This window comes from Phoxinus phoxinus (assembly GCF_949152265.1).
Source record: "Phoxinus phoxinus genome assembly, chromosome: 11".
NCBI lineage: Eukaryota > Metazoa > Chordata > Actinopteri > Cypriniformes > Leuciscidae > Phoxinus > Phoxinus phoxinus.
The window spans coordinates 14,467,764-14,494,601 of record NC_136886.1 but is presented as its reverse complement, the minus strand read 5'-3'; the positions used below and the strand labels follow the sequence as shown (position 1 = coordinate 14,494,601).

The window sequence follows — 26,838 nt, the reverse complement described above, 5'->3', positions numbered from 1 at the left end:
TCAGTTGCAAAGAATTGCAAACTACGGCAAATGACGTCTTAAGGGGTAAAATATCCAAAAATTAATCTTTGGAATCTTAAAAGTGCTCTATTTGTAAATGCGTTCAATGAAATGAGTATAAAGATTCATAATTCTTAGCTGCTCATGGAAAACATTGTGGCATGAGCTTTTTTGCATTGTTATATTCCAATTGACATTTTTTGTATAGCGGCTGTTTAAAAAAATAGAAACACATGAAGTACTAGAGAAATCTACTCAAGAAAACAAGTTGACAATTTAAGTTACTGTTTTAAGAAAGTTTTAAATGCTAGTTCTGTTTTGCGGACGTTAGTTTTGGAAATGTGTCACATGACTGTGTAAAATATATCAACACTGCCCAAGAAGTGTGCGTCCACAATGCATGTCAACCAAATAATGTGTGTCATTGTTTGTCTTTAAACTTGATTTTCCTGCAGTCCTTCATTCTACAATTACAACTTATGAAAATATTTACATTTTAAATTAAATTTAGGAACTGGTAATCATTTACTGATTAAGCTCCCGTGGGAAATATGTGGTTTCTTCCCCTTCAAAAATGACTTTTTCATCTTGCGCATCCCGATGACGCCGGAAACTGTCGTCATCCTGTTCAAGTGCTTCATATTTTGACGATGAAATATTGAGAGTCTCAAACTGTCACGAATCTTCACAGACAGAGAAAAGAAAGCATGAGAGACTCTTGTAATGTTGATATGTACAAATATATCCACCTTGTTCAAGACCTTCAGCTTGCTGGATGGAAACACTTGCTATGGATTCTTTACCTCCTCTTGGCCTGCAATTCCTTTCAGTTCAGATCAAATCCAATACGTCCACGTGTCCATGTTTGCTTGGCTCACAATAGATCATTGGCTAGATAGCAAAAGCCTGTCATCTATGGACGGTTGACAGATATTACAGCTTCAACCGACACAACACAGACTTTAAAGAAGATGAAACAGGACTTGGATGTTGACGGATTATTGAGAGCCGTAGTTTTGAGGAGTTTGGTCTTCAGTCTGTTCCTCTGAGCGCTCATGTGGCTGGTGTTTCCGCCTGCAGGCTGGACATGCGTATCTGCGAGCTGCTCTTGCTGAGGATTGAGAGCTGCGTGCCTCCATTCACACCACTGCTGGCCAGGGACGGATGCCTGTGCTTCATGTCCACGGCGAAATACCGGTTCACCGTCCAGCTGCGCCATTTTCGCTTGATTTCTGACTGCACCTTTGGGGGGAAACTTCACTGGGTTATATCAAACTGACTGGATCCTACAGGAGGACATCTGCAGATCTCTTTCCATGCTGGTCATGGACAAGCCTGAATTTTAAATCATCTGGTTAATAATTTACACGTAAAGGCTGGTATAATGAGCACTGCAATGTGAAAGGGCCTCCAGAGACATTTCTTTATGCAAACAGAATCTTTATTAAAATTTACAACATATCTGATTAAAAAAATTCAAAAATAATCATTTTATAATAAAATTGTGATTAATCGCATCCAAAATAAAAGTTTGTGTTTACATAATATATGTGTGTGTACTGTGTATAATTATTTTGTATATATAAATCCACACACATGCATGTATATATTTCAGAAAAATTTGTTATTTATATTTATATATAAATGATGTATAAATATATATATGCAGTATATACATGCAAATATGTCTTAAATATATAGACTACATGCATATGTGTGTATTTATATATACAAAATCATTATACATGGTACACACATATATTATGTGAACACAAACTTTTATTTTGGATGTGATTAATCGCTGCCCAGCTGTAAATAAAATATTTTAATTCACTCTAAAAATGCTGAGTTGTCAACCGATGTTTGGATCAAATATGGACAAATCCAACCATTGCGTTTAAAATTTAAATTTAAAACATTTAAAAACATGGGTTGAAACAACCCATGTTTTAGAGTATGCAATTAAAATATACATTTATGCATTTCACAGATGCTTTTATCCGAATAAGCTTACAACAGAGAGGACAATATTGTACTTATTTTTGTAATCTATTTCTCACTTACAATACTTAGAACATTTTGGAGTGTTTTCTAATCTATTTGGATTTTTTTTTTTTTTTTTTTTCAATAGGAATCCATTAGTAATTGTGTTAACTGGAATTTCCCCCCATGCTAAATCAGAAAGGACATGCTGCCAACAGTATCAGTTAGTGTGACAATAACAAGACTTCTTTCAAATCACAGACATTATTTTGTTTTTCAGTAGCATTTGTAAAGGACTTACCTCTCCATTGAGAAAGCAGTAAAGAACAGCTACAACAAAGCCCTGAAAAGAAAAGTTGTTTAGCTTAAGTAAGGAATAATTGACCATGGGCCGTTGAATTACCAGAAAAAATAACGTAGAATAAAAAAGCAACTTAAACCAATAAAATTCTTTGAAGTTTAGTTGCGCAAAAGTTGCAATTATTATAATCTTGTTTAAGCTAATAATATATTTTCAGATAAAATAAAGTGGAAAATTTTATACTTTTTTCAGTTCATACTTAATGTTAACCAACAGACCATATACTACAGCGTACAGAATATACATGAAATGAATTGTCGGTCAGTGCAAGTATTTGAAATTTCATATCTGAGAGAGCAAAAAAAGGGGGGGGGGGGGGGGGGGGGTATACCTGAAAAGAACCAAGACCAAGTTCAAACACGAGTCTTTCTCTCTTGCTGACATCTTCTGGTGTGAGCGCAAATATGGTATAGTGGATTCCAAATAGAGGAATGAGGAGAAGAGTGGAGCGGGCCAGACGCCTGTCAATCACACAACACACCAATCATGTGACTCCACAACTCAATAGAATGGTGCTAAACTTAAGAATGTAAATATATAAAATCAGTATGTATATTACTAACAGATAAATGCTGGACTCATTCCCTCCAATATCTGGAGACTGCAGCTTCTGCACCAGGATTATAATGATGCCAATAAAGAGTATAAAGTTGATCTGAGGGTAAAAAAAAAGACAAGAGATATGGTGTATATTTAGTTATGTCCTGCTGAATCAATACACTAATACAGTAGCTTAATATTAAAGTCTCTTGAGAGGGAATATTCACTAGCCGTACCATGATGGAGGCAAGAACAGGACCCTTGATCACCCACCAGATGGCAGCATTGTCATTAATATCCCAGCAACTGCAGGCAAAGTTAGATATTTAGCCAATTTGATCAGTTTTTACCCCATTTATTTATTTATTAAATAACATTAATATATATATGATAAATAAATCATTCATCTTACCCAATGTTATCAAAATGAGCTCTTAAGACAGCCCAGACAGCCACACATATTGTTGGAGTACCTGAGAAAACATGGGCAAACGAAAAAAAACTTAGGCTAATTTCACTTACAAACACTTGTACGTATGTGTTAAAAGGTGTAATTTTGGGTCGTACCCCATCCAATAATGGTGTACCAGTAGAAGTATCTTTTCTCTGGAAAGAATGTCTCAACGAGCAGAGTAAAGAGATACAATCCCTCGATGAACAGCCAGAAGTAGTTTGACAAAACACAATAATGAAAAAATACCATCACCGCCTTACACTCCACCTGCAGAAAGAAAAACTTGGGGTGAATAGCGCATCATCAAAATTAATTTTACATACCGGTATTCTCACTGTAGTTCCACCACGCCATTGACGGAAACATTTCCGTCATTTGTGAGAAAACGCTCCCCCGCGCTTTCCATGTTTTCAGCGTTATACGGCAGGGGGCGCTATTACACTTCTGTTCTGAATGAGTACTGAATTTCCTGATAAAAAAACAAAAACACATGCGAAGTGCGAAGAAGATGCAGAAACGAGCGATATCATGTGTAATCATATGCATATGAAAAATAACTCAATCACCTAACAGCATATCAATCAAAACTGTCTAATTAATGAATGAAAGTGAATGAAATATCGACCCAGGACGAGATAGGACTGTGCAAGCAGTAGGTATGGACTCGATATACTCCAGCTGTGTTTTGATCATCGTTCTTAATCCGATCTGGATGTAGCTAGTCTTTGACAAAAACGATTTTTTCATGAATATGAGAAATGTCTTTCTCATTCAAGTGTTGATCAATTCAGGAAGCTAGACTATAATATATAAGCAGATCTTTGTTCTTTCTTTTGATATATTGCATAGCTATCAGATATTCATCTGGGGGCAGAATACACAGCTAAGTATTTTTTGTGAAAATGGTAAAGATTTTGTGGGGGAAAGAGTTAAAGAATTGGGGTGAGTAAATAAATGTTAATTTTCGAGTAAACTATCCCTTTAAAATCAGAAGAGTTGCACAGGGAAAGTTTCCTTGGGAAGCATTCAAAGCACATTTAGCTATAGTTGGCCATGCAAAAAGCAACTTTGGGGTGACTACAGAGACCTCATTATCTGAAGCAAATTAAAGCACATAACAGCAACACAAACGTGTCATTCTGAGACTAATTCCTTCCACAAAGAAATGACATGGGCAACCCGGGATGTTAATGGGCCCATCACCATGACTGATTGGGTATTTGTGTGCGATGTAAAGGGGAGAGAGACTGAGACTCACGGTGTGTGTAAAGCAATGGCTGCTGTCCTCCTCTGCATATAAAATGCCGTCTTTAATGAAGACTGAGACGGCCCTCAGGATGAAGGACACAAACAAGTTCATATGAATGAAATTCCTGGTGCAATGTAGCTTCCTGTGGGTAAAATCGAAATAAAGAAATATTACATTCAAATTTAATAAAACCCATCCTTCATGTACACTGCCATTCAAAAGTTTGGGATTGGCAAGGTTTTTTAATGTTTTTGAAAGAACTTGTGCTCACCATGTCTGTTTTTATGGCTGTTAAAAAATGTACTAAGTCTACAATTTTGCATAACTTGTATGCTATTTAAATACATTTTAAAATGTATCATTTATTCATTTGATGGCAAAGCTGAATTGTCAGCATGCTCCAGTCTTCAATAATATAATCCTTCAGAAATCATTCTAATATGCTCATTTGGTGCTCAAGAAACATTTTATTATTATTATTGTCCATTTTGAAAACAGATATAGCCTACTGCTTAATATCTTTTTGTAAAAAAAAAAAAGATAATTATTTTTTCAGGATTCTTTGATATAAAGAAAGTTAAAAGAACAGAATGTATTTGAAATAGAAGACTATACATTTAATTAGCTAAATATGATTTTTTTAAACAAACAAAAAACTGACTTCAAACTTTTGAATGTATATTAAGTGCATCTCAATATCGTACCATGACATACATTGAAATACTCAAAAAAAATCTGCATACTAATTAGATTCTAATTTCAGGGGCTTAGTTTATTAAATCATTATGGCCAATTTTTTTTTATTTATAATTGTGTATCAAAATGCCTGTTAGTGAAACCACTCTATTACCGAGTTGCAGGTGTTTTTCAAAGCACGTCACTAAGACATGTTTCTTCTGAGATTGAGAATAGAACAAAAGCTCATGACCTCTTTCTGACCTCTCACCTGAACCTGCAGAGAATGACCATAGCCGTGGTGAGAGACACCAGCGAAGTGCTGTAGCCCACAGTGTACAGAGCTTTTACAGACACATAGTACATGTCCTGCAAACAAAGAGTAGAAATACTGTCAGGTAATTCAAACCTGATACAGTAAATAATAAAGCCCAGCTCTAATGAATACACTTTACACTAAACACAGAAATAATTCTTTAGAGATTTCTGAGGGGATAAAGAAGAAGTATAAAGCAGGAAACATGAAGGGTGCTTACTGGAGCTGTTCCATTTTCATTAAAAGGGCAAACATCAACGTAGTGAGGGAGCATCTCCGACCAGCCGTACTCCGTGCAGTTACGACTCACTTTTCCAAACTCTACAAAAGGTGCAAAAAAAATAAATTTCTTTGAGAAAATGAGACCAAATAATAAATCAACTAAACATAAACAAGCAGTGTTGTTATGGTTAACTAAAATTATTAAAAATTGTTTTCATTAATCGACGCTCAAATAAATATAGATGAAAAACTTAAACCCAAATTAGTAATGTTGCCTGCAGTGTAAAACCAAATAAGTAAAAATAAATAAATAATAGAAGTAATCAGTTACATACAAATTTTAAGTTAAGAAATTAAAAGTTTAACAGAACTGGCAGAATTTTATTTTGTACTTAAATATTTGAGTAAGCGAATTCATACCGTTAATCTCAATTTAAATATTTTTTATAAAAATATTTCCAAAGTGTGACTATGTGGTTGCTAAAGTATTCTGAGCGGTTTGTAGAGCATTAGTTACCAGTGTGTTTTTTGGGTGGTTCCTAACTAAGTCAAAAGAGGCCAACCCCCGTCTTTATGATAATCCGGCTCTCTAAGGGCTGATTCCCTTTCCCTCTATTTTATTTCCCAGTCTTTATGTATATAAGTCTTTTTAAGTATATATTACTTAAAAGCACACCTCTTTTTAGTAAGCCCCAGAATTTGAGGTTTCATTCATGCTCACCATCATTTTCTTCATTCATGACCTCAAATAGCTCAGGACAGGGCATCCAGACCACTTGTCCAATTGTTGCTGGCTGCCAGCAAGTAAGGTTGTCCCACATCCATCGGCAGCCTAGAGGATTAAAAAAGAAGACATGGAGTATCATAACTAGTTGAAATCTCTGGTAACTCTGCTTCTGAACCAGTTTTTATTGGGGTATTTACGGGACCTGAGAATAGAACAGCCTAGTTTAAGATATATTTAGGCGTGCTACTTGACAGCCATTCTTAAGAAAATCAGCGCAAATGACAAGCAACAAAAATAGACTTCCATCTGCTCCAGTAAGGAAATAGATTGTAGGAATTCAATCAAAACAATGCCACAGCATTTTAGCATGCATGCAATAAAAATATGGTGTATTTAAGGTCTATTATATTGAAGAAAATGCTCAAATTCAGTAAATACCGTACAAAATAGAGTTGTTTTTCGATACTTAAATTAATATAAATATTTTTTTTCAAATTAAATGTTCGAATAATCAGAAACTTCGCCATGTTTGATCTTTGTTATTTTTCTTTTTTCTCTCTTTCTTTACACAGGTAAAGGTATCAACATCGCTCTGTGATGCGTTTTTTATTGTGTGTTTGTGTATATGAGCACGCAGAATATCTTATTTATTTATCCCTTTATCTATTCATATTTTTTTAAATAAATCCCTCTTGACTGAGGGGGAAAAAGGAGTTTTGAACTAACCATGTGATGCTAAAGCATCTTATCGTCTCCACCAAGGATTAATAGTAGTGTGTGTGTGTGTGTGTGTGTGTGTGTGTGTGTGTGTGTGTGCGCGCGCTGCTGATCTTGATTTGCACGGACAGGACAGCATCTGCCAGCTGTGTTTTTCCTCTGCTGCAAATATTAGAATGTTTTCACAGTGCTTTCAAAATATTACCCAGACATTCTTGCATAGACTTAATTAAAATCTAGTCACTTTACAGTTATTTACAGTATTGGAAATGTTCTGTTTCCATTCCATTTGCATCCGTACATTCTTATTAGTAAAGCTTACACACAACAGCCTTCACTGCAGCCTAATAAACTGACCAAGTGTTTACACTAAATTACATGCATAAATTTAAACAACGTGAGCTTGACATTTGCTTCTTGGTGGTCTGCGTAAATGTCAAACATTTATAATAACAAAAGGCCAAGCAAGTGTTTCTCAAGCCAAGCACTCAAACATTTAGTTTCATGAATTATAACAGTCTGCAACAAAGGTGCCCGGCAATACTTGCAGAATCAGTTGAGTTTATTTCTTCTTCTTTTTTTTTTGGTAGTTCCATAAAAGGAAAATTCTAGAATGTCAAGGATGGAATTTTCTATTCCAAAGCCTTTAGCGTTCCTTTCATTTAAAACACGGGTCTTCGATCTTTTTCAAGCATATGACCTTTAGTTGCAGCGGATCTCAACCTTCCTGACTCCGAGGGCCTTCATTGTAAAAGATGATATTTGAATATATTTCTGATATTTCTACTGAATAAACTTACTCAACTTTTTATTTACAATATTTAAATATGCATATAAAAGTTATATATTATATTTATAATACTTATATTAAGTATTGAAAACATTCTTAATTCCGGAGGTTTATTACCAATGAATTTACATGACTTTTCTAGTAATTTGTGATTATAGTTTTTTTTTTTTTTTACTTTTCCAATTTCTACCTGATAATATTCAGAACATAACTTAACATAACTTGAAAAATAATATTCATTATAAAAATGTCCTTGACTTTTTAACATTTTATTTTTTATATGAATATTTTCCAGGTCTAGAAATTACAAGTTGTTGAGGGAATGAATTAAAATGAGAAATATGACATCCTTTTTAGCATGTTTAGTCTAATTTTAAATAATTTTAAGCTATCTTGCGACCACATTTACCATGCTGATTACCAGTGGGTCTCGGCCCTATGGTTGAGAATCACTGAATGGATAGAAAGATCAAACCCTGTGAGATATTATATACAGCTGGGTTGCACTGTAATTATCCAGATGCATAACATGTGCCGCCTTTCATATTGTATGTCTATACTTTATCATAAATTTACATTGCAGAGCCATTGAAATAATTAGTTTAGCTATTGTCATAAAATTTACATTGCAGAGCCATTAAAATAATTAGTTTAGCTATTGAAGTTAACTATTAACTAATTAAAAATAAGATTGGGTTTAATGCGTAATTATATTTTTTGAAAATTGTTTGAGACAAATAATTGATGGACCCCCAGCACTATCATCTGATTGCTTAAAGCAAATTGACGTGTATCACTCAAGAGCTGGCACCGAGAAGCCATTAAAGACCGATAACTGTCAAACACTCTTTATTGTGTGTCACGTTAGGTATTTATACAGTATCAATCTCATTTTCTTTGTAGCAGTGCCAAACACAGACCCAAATGAGGAGCTTGTACTTGAGCAAGCTTTAGAAACTGGATAAAGCCCATATAAAATGGCTGAATGAAAGAAATCGATGAAAAACGGCCCAACATTATATATTCAAATGTCGTGTTGTTTAGTTGGCCATAAGCATAATAGCACAGTCCAAAGACAGTATGAAAAGTGAAGAGTTTGCTGTAAGATAGCTACTGCTGGGATATTATCCAACAAACATATATATTATTATTATTATAGTTTGAGAAATGAAACATTATATCCATGATAACTTAAACGAGGAAAGTTCAATTCTTTGGGGGATGCAAGGAGGACAATTTATTCCATGAAAACATTGCAACGCTCACACAAAATGACAAATCATGATTCCTCTCCTGAGGGCAGCCTTAATTACTTGTGTAAATTAGACACAGATGCATGATTAGATAAAAGACAGGGCTGTTTGTCTCCAGAATCTTCCAGAAACGCAACACATCGCAGGCATTCCACATTGTAGGTGAATTTTTGGCTATGAAATATATGATTCAAAGGTCCAATCAGTGCGCATTTTAAGCAGCTTAAAATAGGTAAAGTAAGTTAAGGCAAAATAATGGGATAAAGAGGAAGCGATGTAAATAAGCTTGTAGCCCATACAATCCACTGACAGTTGCAAATAGTCTCGTGCATTGTGTGCTTTCTGTATTTATTTGCTCTACGTCTCAGCACTCCGTTCAGCTTATAGCCTAAAAAGGCGGGCAGCTCTAGTTACGTATTAACACATGAGTCCATTCCCTAAGGACAGCTCCTTGTCAAATCAAAATGTCAGTATCTCATTACTGTCTGTGATTGTGACTGCCCAAAGGATTATGATCAATGCCACATGCAGACAGCACCGGAGGGGAGTCAGAATCAGTTCTGGAAGAGCTCTGAGCTTATGATCTTCCCCCCATTTCCCGCGAAACGACCGTCACAGTGTCTTCAATTCTTCAGCTTATAGTCTGACAGCATTAGGTTTAATTCTGTCACCCATTTATTTCAGATCACTTGTGAAATACCTCATCTAAACTGAAACTCGTTTTAAAACTTATTTAAAGCGTTTCTTGTTATAGCTGTGAATAACTGCAAGTATATTTAGAGCAGTTTCGGGTATATCTATTGCTTCCATTTACAGCTAAACGCTAATAGCTTTGCACTGCACATAACAGAAACATGCAACATTATGTGTGGCTCTTAAATTGAAAAATGTGTGGATCGAATACACACACAGTCTGACAAATGATAGCACCACCTCCACATAACCAAGGCACACACGGACTCACATATTTGTTTGTTTTTCGATCATGGTGAGGATTGTTGGTGACTGGGTGAGTTCCTGAGACACATTTGTTTCTAGCCTGAACTATTGCTAAGCAAAAGCACATACACAGACTGTACACTTACCTAATTCAGGTTCACTGCTGGGATCCATGGCCATCCTTTCCATGCACTTCTCTTTCTCTAACTGAATGACACAGTCTGGATGCATGCAGTAGATCTGAAAGATGTTTCAAACACAAGAAATGTGAGTAAGTAAAATGTAAGACACAGTAGCTGTTCAGTGCGTACTTTTTAATGGTCCCATAAGCACTTATTTAAAAAAAAAGTCCCTACTCGGAGAGTATGCAATTTCAGATGTAGTTTTACAGTATGGTTCCGTTCTCGCATGGGGACTGCCGAGAAATACTGTTGTGATTTGTGAGTTTGAAAAATGGATTAGTTTGCTTATAGAATGGGGTTGTCACTCTCATAAATAACTGAATTGTGTGAGAACATAAAGGTTGGCACTCACAGGACTGACAACTGTATTCTGCTGCTTGTTTAGGCTCTTCGAGAGCATAAATGTGACCCTGGAACACAAAACCAGTCACATGGGTCAATTTTTTTTTTTTTTGAGATTTATACATAACATGAAAGCTGAACAAATTTCATTGATGTTGTATGGTTTGGTAGGATATGAGATACAACTATTTGGAATCTGAGGGAGCAAAAAAATCGAAACATTGAGAAAATCTCCTTTAAAGTTGTCCATTTATGTTCACGATTGTGCTGCATTATATATTTACGGTAGAAAATTTACTAAATATCTTCATGGAACATGATCTTTACTTAATATCGTAATGATTTTTGGCCTAAAAGAAAAATCGATAATTTTGACCCATGGCTATTACCACAAATATAACCGTGCGAGTCAACTTGTGACTGGTTTTGTGATCCAGGGTCACAATCTACATTTTGTAGCAAGGAAGATGATCTCCTAAACAGTCCCATTTATTATGTTATTTAAAAATTGTTAAATGCACATTTAAATTATAATTTTGCCTGGCAATTGCTCACTTTCCCTTGTCAAATGAACTTAATAAATGCTTAAGGATTCTGACAGTGTTGGATTGTAGTTTGATGAGCTCTAAATTAGACTTGACAGCCGAGGCATTTCGACAACATTACACCTCTATTATGTCATGAGAGAGTTGTGACTTAGAAACTTGTAACACTTAAAAACGGTGAGATTTTATAACACAATCACAGATATGGCATTGTTTATTTGTATTTATTATTATTTTTTGCACAGTGGCACAAATATTACAATAAAAGAAAATAGGAACATGCAAATATAAATGTCTTTAAAATATTATCTGGACAAAAAAGACTTTATTATTTATTTAAATAAAATAATAATTAATTAGTCATTTTAATAAATTAATTTGTTATTTATCTCACAATGTCTGACCAGTGTAAAAGAAAAGCATAATAGCAATAATCTAAAACTTTTTTAAAATCTTTTTTTTTTCTGAATTTTTCCACAGAGCAACATTTCATCTGCCAGGAGTTCTTGTATCCTGTGATACATCAGAACTGACAGCGTACAAGGTTACTAAATAAACAATGACAGCTGCCCAACAGCAGCCAAACACAATGAGACTTTCAAGGAACAATTAATAAAATTCAATAAAATGATTCCATTCTAAATTAGCATACGTTTAAACATGCCTTCAAAATTCCAGACAATAAACATCATTCTACTCTAGGAGTTAAATGCATTTATGAGACATCATTCATTATAAACATGTTTTAGATCTTTTAGAAGAGCTCAGAGGGAAAAAAAATACATTAATTGCAAAGCTTTGAATGTAAGTATTAAGTATATAAGTGAATATTATTAAAAACAATACTATGTATATATACATAACCTGCTTCCCACTCATAGCAGTTCTTGAATATTGCTTATCTTAAAGTTAAACAGTTTTCAAATAGAGACAATAGTACACACACCCACACACAGCACACAAGACATGAAACATCTTTAGCCCATGGTCGAATTAAATTCTGAACCAATCCAAACGTGTGTTCCTTCGTATCCCTCCCACTCATTGTAAGCTTTAAGAAATGTCTCCTTCCTGCATCATGTATATACCAGGCCATTCATTTTATATCTTTGTAGGAAAACAAAATTGAGTATTGTTCCACAGTATGCTACATAGTTTTCTTCTCACAGGAGGTAGTGTTCTCCATCCAGCTGAACATTTGCAACATAATATACAAATACATTTTGACTATACTGTCAGTTAGAGTGCATGCATCTTACGCACACATGTATCCAAACTTTGCTGATGGATATGTGTGCAGTGTTGTTTGTTGTTGTCAACTAGGGTTACACTTGTGTGTTTACACTCGTAGTTAAGGCCTATGTGTTTAGAATTGTTTATGTATTAGAGGTATTGTTTGACAACCCTTTAAGCAAACTTTGGGTCACGCTGTAGTTTAGGGTCCAATTCTCACTATTAACTAACTATTAACTATGACTTTTGGCTCAAGAATTTGCCTCCTAATTACTGCTTATTAATAGTTAGTAAGGCAGTAGTTAAGTTTAGGTATTGGGTAGGGTTAAGTGATGTAGAATATGGTCATGCAGAATTAGGCAATAATATGTGCTTTATAAGTACTAATAAACAGTTAATATCCTATGCACGCTAATAAGCAACTAGTTAATAGTGAGAACTGGACCCTAAACTAAAGTGTTACTGAAATTTGAGATAACATTGAAGGGGACATTTAAGCAAAAATCAGAGGTGGGGACTCTAGTTATGACTAGTTCAGACTCCACGACTTTAAACATTGGCAGATCGCTGTTCTGTTCAGACTACATGACTGGCTGTCTGTAATCTGGAGTCCTTGAAGTCACACTACATGCCACTACGTAAATGAACCGCAACAGGGGGTCAACACACTACACGAGCTGACAATAACTCTGTCACTCTACGACTCTATCCGGTCCCAAAACCACATTTTGTCACGAAAACACAAGCGAGAAGTGGAACGCGAAACAGAAGTTATTTATTTGAAAATGGACATCGGGAAGACATAAGCGCTGCAAGCTGTTTGCGCGATGACCTGTTCTTAAAAATGCGGGGGAAAAAACTAAACAAAAAAAAAATATATATATAGGTGAAAGAATGGATCGGCAGACGCAGGCAGCAGGGATTGTCTGTGCTACAGAGAAAGTTTGAGGTGAGTATGTTTATAATGAGTAGCTGAAAAGTAGTTGCCTGCTCGTGTTGTGGTTTGGCATGTTGCTGCTGCTGTTTTTCTTCTGGTGACCTCAACCCATGCCTTTCTCTCTCATTGGCTGTAGATCGTCGCAACAATTAAAAGGGGTGGTTGATTATGATTTCACTTTTCTAACTTTAGTTAGTGTATAATGGATTTCCACCGGGCTACGAGGGCAGAAGAAGCCGCGGCGCTGGATCCTCCGGGTGAAGGTAGAGAGAAGGCGGAGCCGGTCTCTAACCCCTCCGCGAGATCCATTTGCGATCCCCACAATACCAGCTTCAGTGCTGCCTCGGCAACAACGGGCCGGCTTGAACGCGAGCTTGAACACCCTCCTCAGAAAGTGACAGGCGGAAACGGAGCGTGCAATGCGATAGTAACTCGCAATGCTCATAGTCCTCGAGCGCTGACAGATCATGCTCCGTTCCAAAAACAACAACACATAAATCGTGTGTGAAGAAACGAGAAAGAAATCTTAAAGAAAGAATCGTTTCTCGTAAAGAAACAAGAGCAGGGAGGAACACACGATCTAACGTTTGTTTGTTCGCCATAATATCTATGCTTGTGACTGATATAGTGACAGACAACAATAAAAAAGACATACATTATGAACACAGAGCGCTTGCTAAGGCACAGAAGCGAACGCCGGTCAGACCGGATGTGCTTATCCTTTCCTGGTCGTGACGTCACCCGTCCGTAACGCTCACTCTCACCATTGGACTGGCTGACACAAGTGCTTCAGACGCAATCACTCAGGGACGTTCCCAAAGCGTCATCGACGCAGCGCGAGTTCCCTCGAAACGGAACTAATCACTTTTGAAACCCTCCATATTACTGCTGATTTAAACCCCTGAGATTGTAGTTAGTGGGATAACTGGTCTCAGAGCACCATGCTCCTTGTGTGTTGCCTTGAAAACATGAGCAAAATTTAATAAACTTGAGCACCTGCATTAATATTCATGAGGACTGTGTAAGTTCTCACCCTGGCTGCAACACAGAGCTGATTTCCATCATAAAGAGACTACGTAATTCACTCCTACATCATGACAGCAACATAAAAAAAATCACACACACACAAAAAAAGCAAATCCTTAGAACTAGTTTATTCCCAGTATGTTTCTTTTTTTCCTCCTGCTCTTTTTGCTGTCAATCTATATTTTTTCTTTCCCTTTTTGTCCCCTCTATCCTTCACTAAAATGATGAGCACATTCATTTATGGAGCTGCAATGTGTTTTTGGTTTGGCAGTGACTTGGAAGGTCTGAAATTTATTGTTCTGTTGTGTGTTCTTCAGTATAGCTATCACTGCCTGGGAGTGTCACTGTAACGGTCACCAGCTGGAGTGCCCTTGAGAGCCACCAGAGGGCACTCCACACCGGACTTTCATGTTCACTCACAGACTACATCTCCCATCATTCTCTGCCTGGACTCATCAGCACTCATTATCACATTCACCTGTATCTCATCTTCTTGTTTAGTTCACCCCATATAAGCCTGGTTCACCCCATCACTCACTGCGAAGTTTTGTATGTTGTCACACTGCATTTCCGAGCGTTTCTCCTGGTTTTCATGTCTCTTGGTTTTTTGGATTTCTTGCCTGTTCCGTGGATTACTCTTTTGCCTCTGACCCCTGCCTGTTTTGTTTGTTTCTTTGTTTGGACTGCCTACCTGTGTTTGACATCTTGCCTGTTATTTGGACTACCCCTTAAATAAACTGCATTTGGATTCTCCACCTTCCTGTCTTGGAGCAGTTCATGACAGAAAACTTCGCCAAATATGGATCCAGCAGTTGAGCTAGTCTGCATGCGCCAAGGTAACCGCACCCTTGAAGAGCACATTCCTATTTTTCTGGACATTGCTAATGCTTCTAAACTGCCAGATTGTGCTCTCATAGACTTTTTCTGTTATGGGCTTAACCATCCGCTCAAGGGAAAGTTAATTAATGATGCACCTCGAAGGTCGTTCAGTGACTTTTTGGATTACGCCCTGCTTTTGTGTGGTTCCTCCTTCACTGTTGGGGAGGTTAAGAAGGGCATGTTCCCTAAACGTTTTTTGGTGAGAGGCATCACACTCCAAGATCCAGTGGCCACGGAGCTTGGCCAGCGTTTTCCATCTGTGCCCACTCTAATTTTGGCAACTCCAGTGCTCACACCGCTCGCAAGCACATTCATGCTGGAGCCTCATCCTGTCATGGCCACTGCTGAGCTTCACGTCACTTCTGCCGATCCAGAGACTGTTCACGTCACTTCTGCCGATCCAGAGACTGTTCACGTCACTTCTGCCGATCCAGAGACTGTTCACGTCACTTCTGCCGATCCAGAGACTGTTCACGTCACTTCTGCCGATCCAGAGACTGTTCACGTCACTTCTGCCGATCCAGAGACTGTTCACGTCACTTCTGCCGATCCAGAGACTGTTCACGTCACTTCTGCCGATCCAGAGACTGTTCACGTCACTTCTGCCGATCCAGAGACTGTTCACGTCACTTCTGCCGATCCAGAGACTGTTCACGTCACTTCTGCCGATCCAGAGACTGTTCACGTCACTTCTGCCGATCCAGAGACTGTTCACGTCACTTCTGCCGATCCAGAGACTGTTCACGTCACTTCTGCCGATCCAGAGACTGTTCACGTCAGTCCTGCCCAGCCAGAGCCAGAGCTTCACGTCACGTCTGCCCAGCCAGAGCCAGAGCTTCACGTCACGTCTGCCCAGCCAGAGCCAGAGCTTCACGTCACGTCTGCCCAGCCAGAGCCAGAGCTTCACGTCACGTCTGCCCAGCCAGAGCCAGAGCCAGAGCTTCACGTCACGTCTGCCCAGCCAGAGCCAGAGCTTCACGTCACGTCTGCCCAGCCAGAGCCAGAGCTTCACGTCACGTCTGCCCAGCCAGAGCCAGAGCTTCACGTCACGTCTGCCCAGCCAGAGGCCGTTCAAGAGTCTCGTCCCACCAAGACTGCCCTTACGCCTGTGTCTTCGGACAAGATGGCCGACTCCACGCCTGTGTCTTCGGACAAGATGGCCGACTCCACGCCTGTGTCTTCGGACAAGATGGCCGACTCCACGCCTGTGTCTTCGGACAAGATGGCCGACTCCACGCCTGTGTCTTCGAACAAGATGGCCGACTCCACGCCTGTGTCTTCGGACAAGATGGCCGACTCCACGCCTGTGTCTTCGGACAAGCGATCATCTCCGCCGTGGCCGCCCGAAGGGTCTTCTCCGCCCTGGCCGCCCGAAGGGTCTTCTCCGCCCTGGCCGCCCGAAGGGTCTTTTCCGCCCTGGCCGCCCGAAGGGTCTTCTCCGCCCTGGTCGCCTGCACAGCCTGATCCGCCCTGGTCGCCTGCACAGCCTGATCCGCCCTGGTCGCCTGCACAGCCTGATCCGCCCTGGTCGCCTGCACAGCCTGATCCGCCCTGGTCGCCTGCACAGCCTGATCCGCCCTGGTCGCCTGCACAGCCTGATCCGCCCTGGTCGCCTGCACAGCCTGATCCGCCCTGGTCGCCTGCACAGCCTGATCCGCCCTGGTCGCCTGCACAGCCTGGTCCGCCCTGGTCGCCTGCACAGCCTGGTCCGCCCTGGTCGCCTGCACAGCCTGGTCCGCCCTGGTCGCCTGCACAGCCTGGTCCGCCCTGGTCGTCTGCTCCGCCTGTCTTGCCGCAGTCTCCAGGCCCTATTCCGCTCCACGGGCCTGGCCCTCCATCCCGCCCCCGGGTCCGCCTCCGCTCCACCTCCCTCCTGATCAATTTTAGAGCGTCTGGAAGCCGCTCCTTAAAGGGGGGGCTATGTAACGGTCACCAGCTGGAGTGCCCTTGAGAGCCACCAGAGGGCACTCCACACCGGACTTTCATGTTCACTCACAGACTACATCTCCCATCATTCTCTGCCTGGACTCATCAGCACTCATTATCACATTCACCTGTATCTCATCTTCTTGTTTAGTTCACCCCATATAAGCCTGGTTCACCCCATCACTCACTGCGAAGTTTTGTATGTTGTCACACTGCATTTCCGAGCGTTTCTCCTGGTTTTCATGTCTCTTGGTTTTTTGGATTTCTTGCCTGTTCCGTGGATTACTCTTTTGCCTCTGACCCCTGCCTGTTTTGTTTGTTTCTTTGTTTGGACTGCCTACCTGTGTTTGACATCTTGCCTGTTATTTGGACTACCCCTTAAATAAACTGCATTTGGATTCTCCACCTTCCTGTCTTGGAGCAGTTCATGACAGTCACATAGCAATAAATAAATTAAATATTTTCTATAGTTTATAGTTTTATTTATAGTTGTTTCTGCATATTACGGGTTGACAGGAGGTGTTTTAACACACATACTTCAGCTTTAATGAAACAGCACATGTTGTTTTATGCTGAAAATAGGGAAATAGGAGAAAAGAGGAGACACTCAATGCAAGTTTTATTTGTTTTTCTCCTATAACAATAATCCCATACATTGTATCACTTCAGTAATCCCCAGATTAACTGGAATTGGAAGGACTGTATTGTGGGTTTAGTTCAGTCTGTAGGGAAACTCTTTTCTTTTAAGCTTAGATTACCATGAGTATTACTGTAACACAAACAAGGGAATCAAAATCAAAACTAAACCATCTAAATCTGTATTTTAGAATTTTGTGGGATAACAAATTATATGTATGGGGGTAAGTGTTATTAATTCGTAGTTAGGCATATACCAGTTATAAATTACTTTCTATTATAAAATAATAAATACTTTATATATGAATATGTAATGGCTTAGATTTAGCTATATATAGGCAAAATCATATTCATATTAATGACTTGGATACCCTATTGTGCATTTTCTTTTATTTGTAGTAATTTTAATGTGTTGTATATGGTATTGCGCTCCACCTTTGCTCAATTGTCGTTTATAGCATTTTATATTTGTCTTTACACGTTTCTTAATGAAACTGAAGGTTAATTTTGCCTTTATTTTTGCATGATTTTGACTTTCTTTCATAAAAAGTCACTGGCAGATATTTGAAAGCAGTTTTTGTCAACAGAAGTAAAAAGTGTTATCCTGTAATGGTCATTTTTAAAACTGCTAACTGAGACAGAACAGGAGTGTAACCTTTTGCAAATGTTCCATTGCAATGCCACTGCCAGTTTGCAGTGTTAACATACAGTGAAATAAAACAGCATGGCCTTTGTTGCTTGAAGTACTCACTGTACCATAACTGTTTTGGCTCTTGGACAGTTTACATTTGGCCTGTCTGGTGCCAATGATCATTGGATGCCAGGAAGCATCTAAGTGCCAGTGTGCGTGTGACGTAAATTGCCCTTGGACGTTTGTTTCTCCTCAGCTGGAGGCACAGACAGTAGACCAAAGAGAGAATGGTTCTTCATGTAAACCAAGATGGCACTTCTCCCCTCAGTTACAAGAGGATACCATGTGTATGAAACGAGCAGTCATCCAGGAAACAATAAAGGCAGCTATTTGACAGATTGCATGTGGATTATTTACAGAAAGTAATAACAAGAGAAAGAGGATGAAAAAGGATGTGCAGGGGTCTCCTTTTCTCCCCCCAGACCCCACCCTGCTATAAATTTCTCTCACGCTCAGTCTCTCTCTTCCTCCTTCTCCCACACAGTCTCTATTCTGCTCTTCAGAATATTTCTTCTCTGAAGCCTTGTATATCTCTTAGGCTAGTCAGTCTTTATTTTACAATTAGGAATGTTTTGTGCTTTTCAATTCCGTCGTGTTTGCTTTCATGCAATTCAGATCTATTAATTTAATGAATCTGCCTTGTTTATATATATATATATATAATAAAATATGCACATAGCTTACCAAAGGGATAAGGATGAGTGCTAAAAACAGGTGCTGACATTTTCTCACTGTGGAAGCCATTTTGTCTGAAGCACTGATGCTATTATATCCGCCGATCAGCAGCAGCAGAGGGGGACAACTAAGCGCTGGATGGTAAACAGGTTCACTGGAAAACTGCTGCAGTTCTTCAAATCATCATCAGATCTGAAAAAAAAGTGAGAATTTAGTTTTTGCTTAATCCAGTTGAGGCATTCATTCAAACTGACAAAATGTCAAACATCAAGAGCTCTGTAACCTTACGGGGACCTCACTTTTCCTCACTAGTGAAAGTGAGTTCAGACTCTGCTAACCAAGACACGGTGAAGAAATGCTATCAAGCTAAAAAGTAAGAGCAGCTTTGGGTGTTTCTGCAACAATGGAAATTTTTATGTTTTTCATTTGAACAGATTTCAATTTGAAGGAAATTAAAATAGTCTAAGAAGCTTTTTTCCATGCCATTTAGTCTCATTTATCTTCAAATGCCATTTATATATAGGCTTTTGTTTTACACTACCTGTATTTTAAGACACAAACTTTCAAAAGGTCAAGATAATCCATCATAAAAGTAATACATTTAAAAAATATATTATAATCCAAACATCAAGTAAACCAATTCTACAGAATTTCTCTATTTCAGTTAATATCAATTTACAAAAAAATAAAACTGTCCTTCAGTTGCATAATTTCCTTCACAATTAACAGTTTTGCAAATAATAACCAAATTACAAAGGAGACAAAAGTATTAGTGAAGTACCTCATGTGCAAATCTTCATTCATACCTTTCCGTACCATCTTACGCCCCACTGAGGTTTAGGAACGGGTTGGACCTACGTGCTTACTTTTTATATGTTTAGATATGAATATAAATTCACACTAAATCCCCACCTTGTGAAATAGTTATGTTTTCTCAGATTGGGTTGGTTTCAACAACTAGTCTTTAGATATATATTACACCATACTTGCAACCAACTACACTGACCGCATACAGTATATATGTGAACTGTGGAGCGGAAAAGATGGGATGTGATTGTTGTTAAGTTGTTTATCCAAAAGGCCTGTATCATAAAGTACAGCCTTATGACGCAACTCAGACAACTACACGGTATTGCTTAGGGGTAATTGCTGATTCAATTCTGTTCAGCACAGCACCAAACTCATGAAGGTATAGGGTGAGGAAGGAGCTGTAGGAGAGACATCGGTACACTCAGATGGGAGAATGGAAGATGCAGTATAAAGAGAGCATAAGTGTGATGGATGGATACATAGCTGAATGGAGGGCTGAAGGGAGATAGGGAGGAACAGCTGCTCTGGAAACTGCTCTTGCTGTAATTAGTGGGTATAATGAAGCTGACTGGCTGAGAACTCCCCCAGCGATGCCTCAAGATCACACTGAGACATTCTAGACTAGGAGGTTTGCAAAAACAAACATGCATGCATGCACAAAAAAGTGACATTTATAGTACGTTTTCGATAACAGAACAACTTAGGCTCGAAAAAAAGAAAAACTTGGGTTTTACCCCATTCATTCAGTAAAGTCATTACAAAAATCCAACGTAACGTCAAAACATCCAAAGAAATATAGGTGGGGTAAAACATGTCTTTTTACAATAAATGTCATCTAGGAATGTGTGTGTGTGCAAGTGTATGTCCGTGCTTGTGTTTCCACTGCCTTTGAAGTGTGACTACGGGATTCAGTAGGTGATAGTATGGCAGTATTTGCACATGTGTGTGAGTGTCAACATTCCAGAATGTGTGTTCAAGCTATCAGAGGCCACAGAAAGGCTGCATGTCTAAACTCTATCCCTTTGCACACTCCCGAGGGCACATTTACCACAGCAATTCTTCTCCACAAAAGGGCATGCCTTCACAATTAGATACAATTAATTTAACTGACAAGACAACATATGGGAGGTTCATCTCTATCTATCTATCTATCTATCTATCTATCTATCTATCTATCTATCTATCTATCTATCTATCTATCTATCTATCTATCTATCTATCTATCTATCTATCTATCTATCATCTATCTATCTATCTATCTATCTATCTATCTATCTATCTATCTATCTATCTATCTATCATCTCTCTATCTATCTATCTATCTATCTATCTATCTATCTATCTATCTATCTATCTATCTATCTATCTATCTATCTATCTATCTATCTATCTATCTATCTATCTATCTATCTATCTATCTATCTATCTATCTATCTATCTATCTCTACATACATATTCAGTTGCATTGCAATTATTATTATTTTTAACAAAATATTGTGTTGCTGTTTAGAGGTCAAACACTGTTACTGACAGCTTGGCTAGCTGAAGGACATACTTCAGGGACAGGTGGCACTTCATAGCCTAGAGTTTGTGACAGATTTAGTGCCATGCCTCAAGCTTTTTTCCCCCTGGCTTTCAGGTCTATGACATCCAATGCAATTTCACTCAGTTCTGGGCCAAAATGTGATTTATATTCACATACCATTGCAGAAGTAAAGACAATTGGTTTTGTATATATGTTAATAATCTTGACATTGTCAATCTGATTTGGTACACATTCTGCTTTGAAATTATTTTGAATATATCGAATACAATATTGAATACAATATCATGCCAAAAAAAATGGGGTTGGTTATATTTATTTCTTTATTGAAATTGGTATCTTATGCTCACCACTGCAGTAAAACAGTAATATTGTGAAATAATATTTCAATTTAAAAGAACTGTTTTCTACTTGAACGTTATTTGTTCTCAGCATCGTTAATCCAGTCTTTAGTGTCACTTGATCCTTCAAAAAATCATTATAATATGCTGATTTGTTGCTCAAGAATAATTTCTTATTATTATCAATGTTGGGAAAAAAAACTACTTTTCAACGTACTTAGTATTTACGAAGAAACTATGATGCGTTTATTTCAGGATTTTTCAATGAATAGAAAGTTTTATCTATAAACACAATGAGTACACAATTATTTGTACTAAATATCATGCCGGTGTAAACAAAAACAAGTCATCCAGCTCTCCCCAAGCACCTGCGGCCAGTAGTCCGGCTACCAGACTCCAAATGACTTTGCAGGGGTAATAAGGCATGTCAGTCTGACCAGCTGACAACCATGGTTTTTACTCCCCACAATAATATCTATCAAACGCACCCACAGCGCAAAGACACCACAATGTTACAATGTTACAATATTACTGTATAGCTGTATTAGATCTGCCTTGCTCCACTTTTGGTCATTGGAAGCTAAAATAATTTGTCACGCTATACCACTCACAATATGTCCAGACAGGTCATTCTGTTTACAAGGTAAAGATTTAGTGTGTCGAAAGAAAGAAAGAAAGAAAGAAAGAAAGAAAGAAAGAAAGAAAGAAAGAAAGAAAGAAAGAAAGAAAGAAAGAAAGAAAGAAAGAAAGAAAGAAAGAAAGAATATGAAAGAAAGAATATGAAAGAAAAAAATATGAAAGAAAGAATATGAAAGAAAGAATATGAAAGAAAGAATGAATATGAAAGAAAGAATATGAAAGAAAGGGGATATGCAGTGGATTTATTCATTTTCATCCATGGATTAAATGTGTCGCACATGCATAAGATGGATCTCTGGCCTCGTTTCTGCACTGAATATTCCTCATAAATCTTATTAGAGTGTGTTAATGCCACATTAGGCTGACCAATCGGGAACTAAGACACTAAAGTCTGCGCAGCTATATTTAGATTGTCAATTGTTGTTTGAAAATGAACCATTAGCATATTTCTTTCTTTAAATCATTGAGCGAATGCATGGCGTAAACCAGGAATTAGGGAATTTTGAGTTTCTCTTTCTTCCTTTATCCTTTTTTCTCAGAACTAATCAGAAGGGATTGCATGGGGTGACTTCAATTATGTGCCATGAGCCCCCAGGTAACGGAGTGATTTGTTATTATCAAAGCAGCACTGTAGTGTAAGTGTGTATGTGCACAAATCATTTAAACAAGTGTCAGCTGCATGCTGACAACAGGCTGGCAAAATGGGAATGTAGAATTTATGTCCAATGTCAAAAAATGCTGAACACACAAAAAAAAGTGAGGTCAACAAAGCTGGCCTGTCAAAAGAGTGAACTAAATGTGTGTGTGTGTGTGTGTGTGTGTGTGTGTGTGTGTGTGTGTGTGTGTGTGTGTGTGTGTGTGTGTGTGTGTGTGTGTGTGTGTGTAAGTGCATTTATGCTCAGTTCTGATAGTGTGTGGCTGTATATGAGATGCACACACTACAATACACACTAATAGCAAATCAGCAGAGACTAATCATACTGGTGTCTGACCTGACCTCACCCACGTATGTATTTTCATATTTACATATGTTTGTTCAGAATGTACTACTTTTTTGAGCAAATTTTTATGATGAACATGCACAAAGAAGCACTGATTAAAAAGATAACTAATGCATGCAGTGTTTCATAAAGTAATAGGCCTTTTTTATTGAGGAGTATATATGCAGAAAATATAGACCAATCTTTTATGTAGTGTAAAAGTGATGCCATAATCGATTACAATTTCAATTTGTCTTAAATGTCACATTGACTGTAGCTCAGAAAGCCCTGCTGTGCTAAGATCCTGCCTCTTTTTGGGACGTGTTGAACTGAATTCTCAATATCAAACACATATAAACATGTTCATCTTCAATTCTCATATCATTAGAAGTGAGTGGTTGTAACTGAACACCACATGTGGTGTAATTTTGAATGGTGCACTAGCAGAGGCACACAGAACTACACCGAGTGTAAAATTGTAACAGTTCTTTTGCACATGTATGCAACGTATTAACTTCTGCTTCAGAAGACATCCAAGACAAACAAGACTGGAAATTAATCCCGATGTAACAGTTATAGAGGCTCTAGAGACTAATCTCCTATTCACTCCAGCCAATTAAAGGTTTGTTTATGATGAGCTAATTAAAAATTCCGATCAACACATAATGATAACATTATTTTAACTGTGATAAGGACTTAAAAGACAGCTAAAAACTTTATTTTAAAAAGTTGTCCATGTGTAAAAGGTGACTTTACACACAATGGAAAATTAATTCTGACACAAAAAGAGAAAGTATATAATAGTAGTAATAATATAATAATAATAATAATGTGGAAGAGGATTTAGGGAAAATATATTTAGCCTAAATATAATTGTAAAACAGGGAATAAGCAATGGAGTAAGAACAATAAACACAAGACACATCTTAATGTTTTAAATAGCTATGTTTAGATATTTTACTGGAAAAATGCAAAAATACTGTGTTTTTTTTGGCTGGGTTTGCAGCGAGTAATGCATAATTATAAAGGCAAAATACATAAATTCAACACATTAATGCAATTTAATATTTCAAGTGTTGTGGGCATGTACTACCAATTTCTGCAATATCTGCATTAGGCTATGAGATGCACATAAACTATGCCTATATATTACGCTATAAATTGGATGGCATAATCATCACACTGTAGTTTGGGTGTGGCATGGGTAAAGTAAGGCTTCAACATTTAAAATTCATGTAGAATGAATGTAATCAAAGTCTTGGAATGCATTGACTAACAATTACGTGAAAAAGAAATCATCACAATACGGTGGACGAATTCTGTGTTTAACTGTATTGCTTATAATGACGCTTTAAGTTGTGATATACAGGCTCTCTTACTATTAGCCTACTAACGTGCTTAAATAACAACATGCAGCTGCAGCTCATGACAGTGATGTGTCCTAAACGGTGCTATGTTGGAAGCTGATTTTTCTTTTTCTTGTTGTGCTTTCAACGCTTGCATTGCACTAAAACGGTAAATATTCCTATAAACAATTCGTGCAAAACGCAGAACTCCCAGCTGGCTACTTGAAATATACAGTAAACCACAGACCGTCTTCAAACCACTCTCCAACCAACCCAATTAAATAGCATTTCGACCACAAATTCCATAGTAAAATGCATAATATAAAAACTGACATATGAAATGGCTGTATTTCTTCCATAATTCTTCCATTCGAGAGCTATTGATCCGTGTAGCCATTCCATTTCATTAGCCAGACAACCAGAAAAGGAATGGAATGCATTTCAATAGAAAATTTACTATACGGAGACTGCAGGAATGGATAGCAGGCTATACAATGAATCATGAATCTTACCGTTCCAGTAGGCAGTAGGTCTAGCAAAAGGACGTAACGCGATGCAGAATGCAGAGTGTCTCGCGCTGTCAGTTACAGGCGTTGTAACTGCTGCGGCGCGCGTTGGTGCACACACATTCCCAGACGCCCCGAAAAACTTCTGCGGACAAGTAGTATCTCTCTCTCTCTTTCTCGCTCTCTCTCTCTCTCTTTAGCATAAACGAGGGAAAAGTTGCCTCTTTTACAGACGTCTAGCCAAATTATGCAACGAATGAAAAAGAAAGCATATAGGCCTACATAGAAAAGTCAAGGTTTAAAGTAGGCTAAGGGATGTTGTCTGGATAACTCGCTGTATTGTGTTGTAACACTGCCGGGCGGTAATCCGCGCAGACTCACAATGATCCCTGATATGCGCTGCGCATTTTGATGAACCCCTCAAACACCCCAACTAACTCTCTCTCTCTCTCTCTCTCTCTCTCTCTCTCTCTCTCTCTCTCTCTCTCTCTCTCTCTCTCTCTCTCGTGTTTTAAGACTGTCCACGTAGTCGACGTTTACACGCACAGGCTTAGCCAGGCAGGTTATATAGTTCAATAGTTCAGTAGGCTATATAGTTCAAGTCAGAAGATGAGAACAGTTCGAAGACTTGAACACGTTCGCGTGAGGAGGTAACCATAGCAACCATCGCGGGATTCGCGGTGGAACGCTTTCTTTTGCATCGGGCGGTGCTGACCTAACGTTCTGTAATTATTTATAAGTTTATTAAAAGTAAACCTCTTACAATTACAAACAGCCTACATCACCAAAGGTTTAGTGTGGAGTATTTAAAAAATGTTGTGATTTAGTATTTTGTTTAAAAATAACAATACCGCATTAACCGTTGTTCTGTAGGCTACACACGGAGGATTTCACTATTCAGCTCATGCTTGACCCATATCCGGAGACAGCTGCGCTGCAGTGGGTGCAACTCCTCCAGAAAACACCTCAGGACCCTGGACAGCGGCCGGTGAAACATTTAATCGATCATGTTACGTCACCCACAGCGTTGGAGGAACCAGTGGTTAATAAAATTCCCAACATTTCAACAAAAGTACAGTATGTTGCAAGTTACTGTCCAAGACTTCCGGATTCAGCGCAAACAAGATGCAGCTACAGTAACACTACACACACACACACACACACACACACACACACACACACACACACACACACACACACACACACACACACACACACACACACACACACACACACACACACGTTTTATAATCACGTATTTAAAATAATGTAAAGACCAAACGTCTTCAACTCAAAATTATTTAGGCCTAGTAAATTCAAAGTTACCAAAAATATTCAAACAGATTGTAGTTTGTAACTTTAGCACCTTTTCTAT

At 38.2% G+C, this 26,838-nt stretch overlaps 1 protein-coding gene across 1 annotated transcript; it reads right to left on the bottom strand.

Annotated features, from left to right (window-relative positions):
• Positions 1–916: 916 nt before the first annotated feature.
• Positions 917–25,742, bottom strand: adcyap1r1b (adenylate cyclase activating polypeptide 1b (pituitary) receptor type I). The gene is made up of 14 exons (XM_079627991.1): positions 25,470–25,742; positions 19,308–19,490; positions 10,373–10,466; positions 6,522–6,632; positions 5,799–5,899; positions 5,534–5,631; positions 4,597–4,729; positions 3,452–3,605; positions 3,297–3,357; positions 3,121–3,190; positions 2,908–2,999; positions 2,676–2,805; positions 2,285–2,326; positions 917–1,242 (listed from the first exon to the last, which is right to left on the bottom strand). The coding sequence occupies exons 2-14, from the start codon at positions 19,365–19,367 to the stop codon at positions 1,054–1,056; spliced, it is 1,335 nt and encodes a 444-aa protein (XP_079484117.1). The 5' UTR covers positions 19,368–19,490; positions 25,470–25,742; the 3' UTR covers positions 917–1,053.
• Positions 25,743–26,838: the final 1,096 nt, after the last annotated feature.

Excerpts from the sequence above, each read along its gene's own strand:
- adcyap1r1b (XM_079627991.1), bottom strand. The coding sequence starts at position 19,367 with ATGGCTTCCACAGTGAGAAAATGTCAGCACCTGTTTTTAGCACTCATC. Across the intron at positions 5,900-6,521 it reads CATGAATGAAGAAAATGATG|AGTTTGGAAAAGTGAGTCGT; the intron begins GTGAGCATGAAT and ends CACCTTTTGTAG. Across the intron at positions 3,606-4,596 it reads GCCATTGCTTTACACACACC|GTGGAGTGTAAGGCGGTGAT; the intron begins GTGAGTCTCAGT and ends TTCTTTCTGCAG.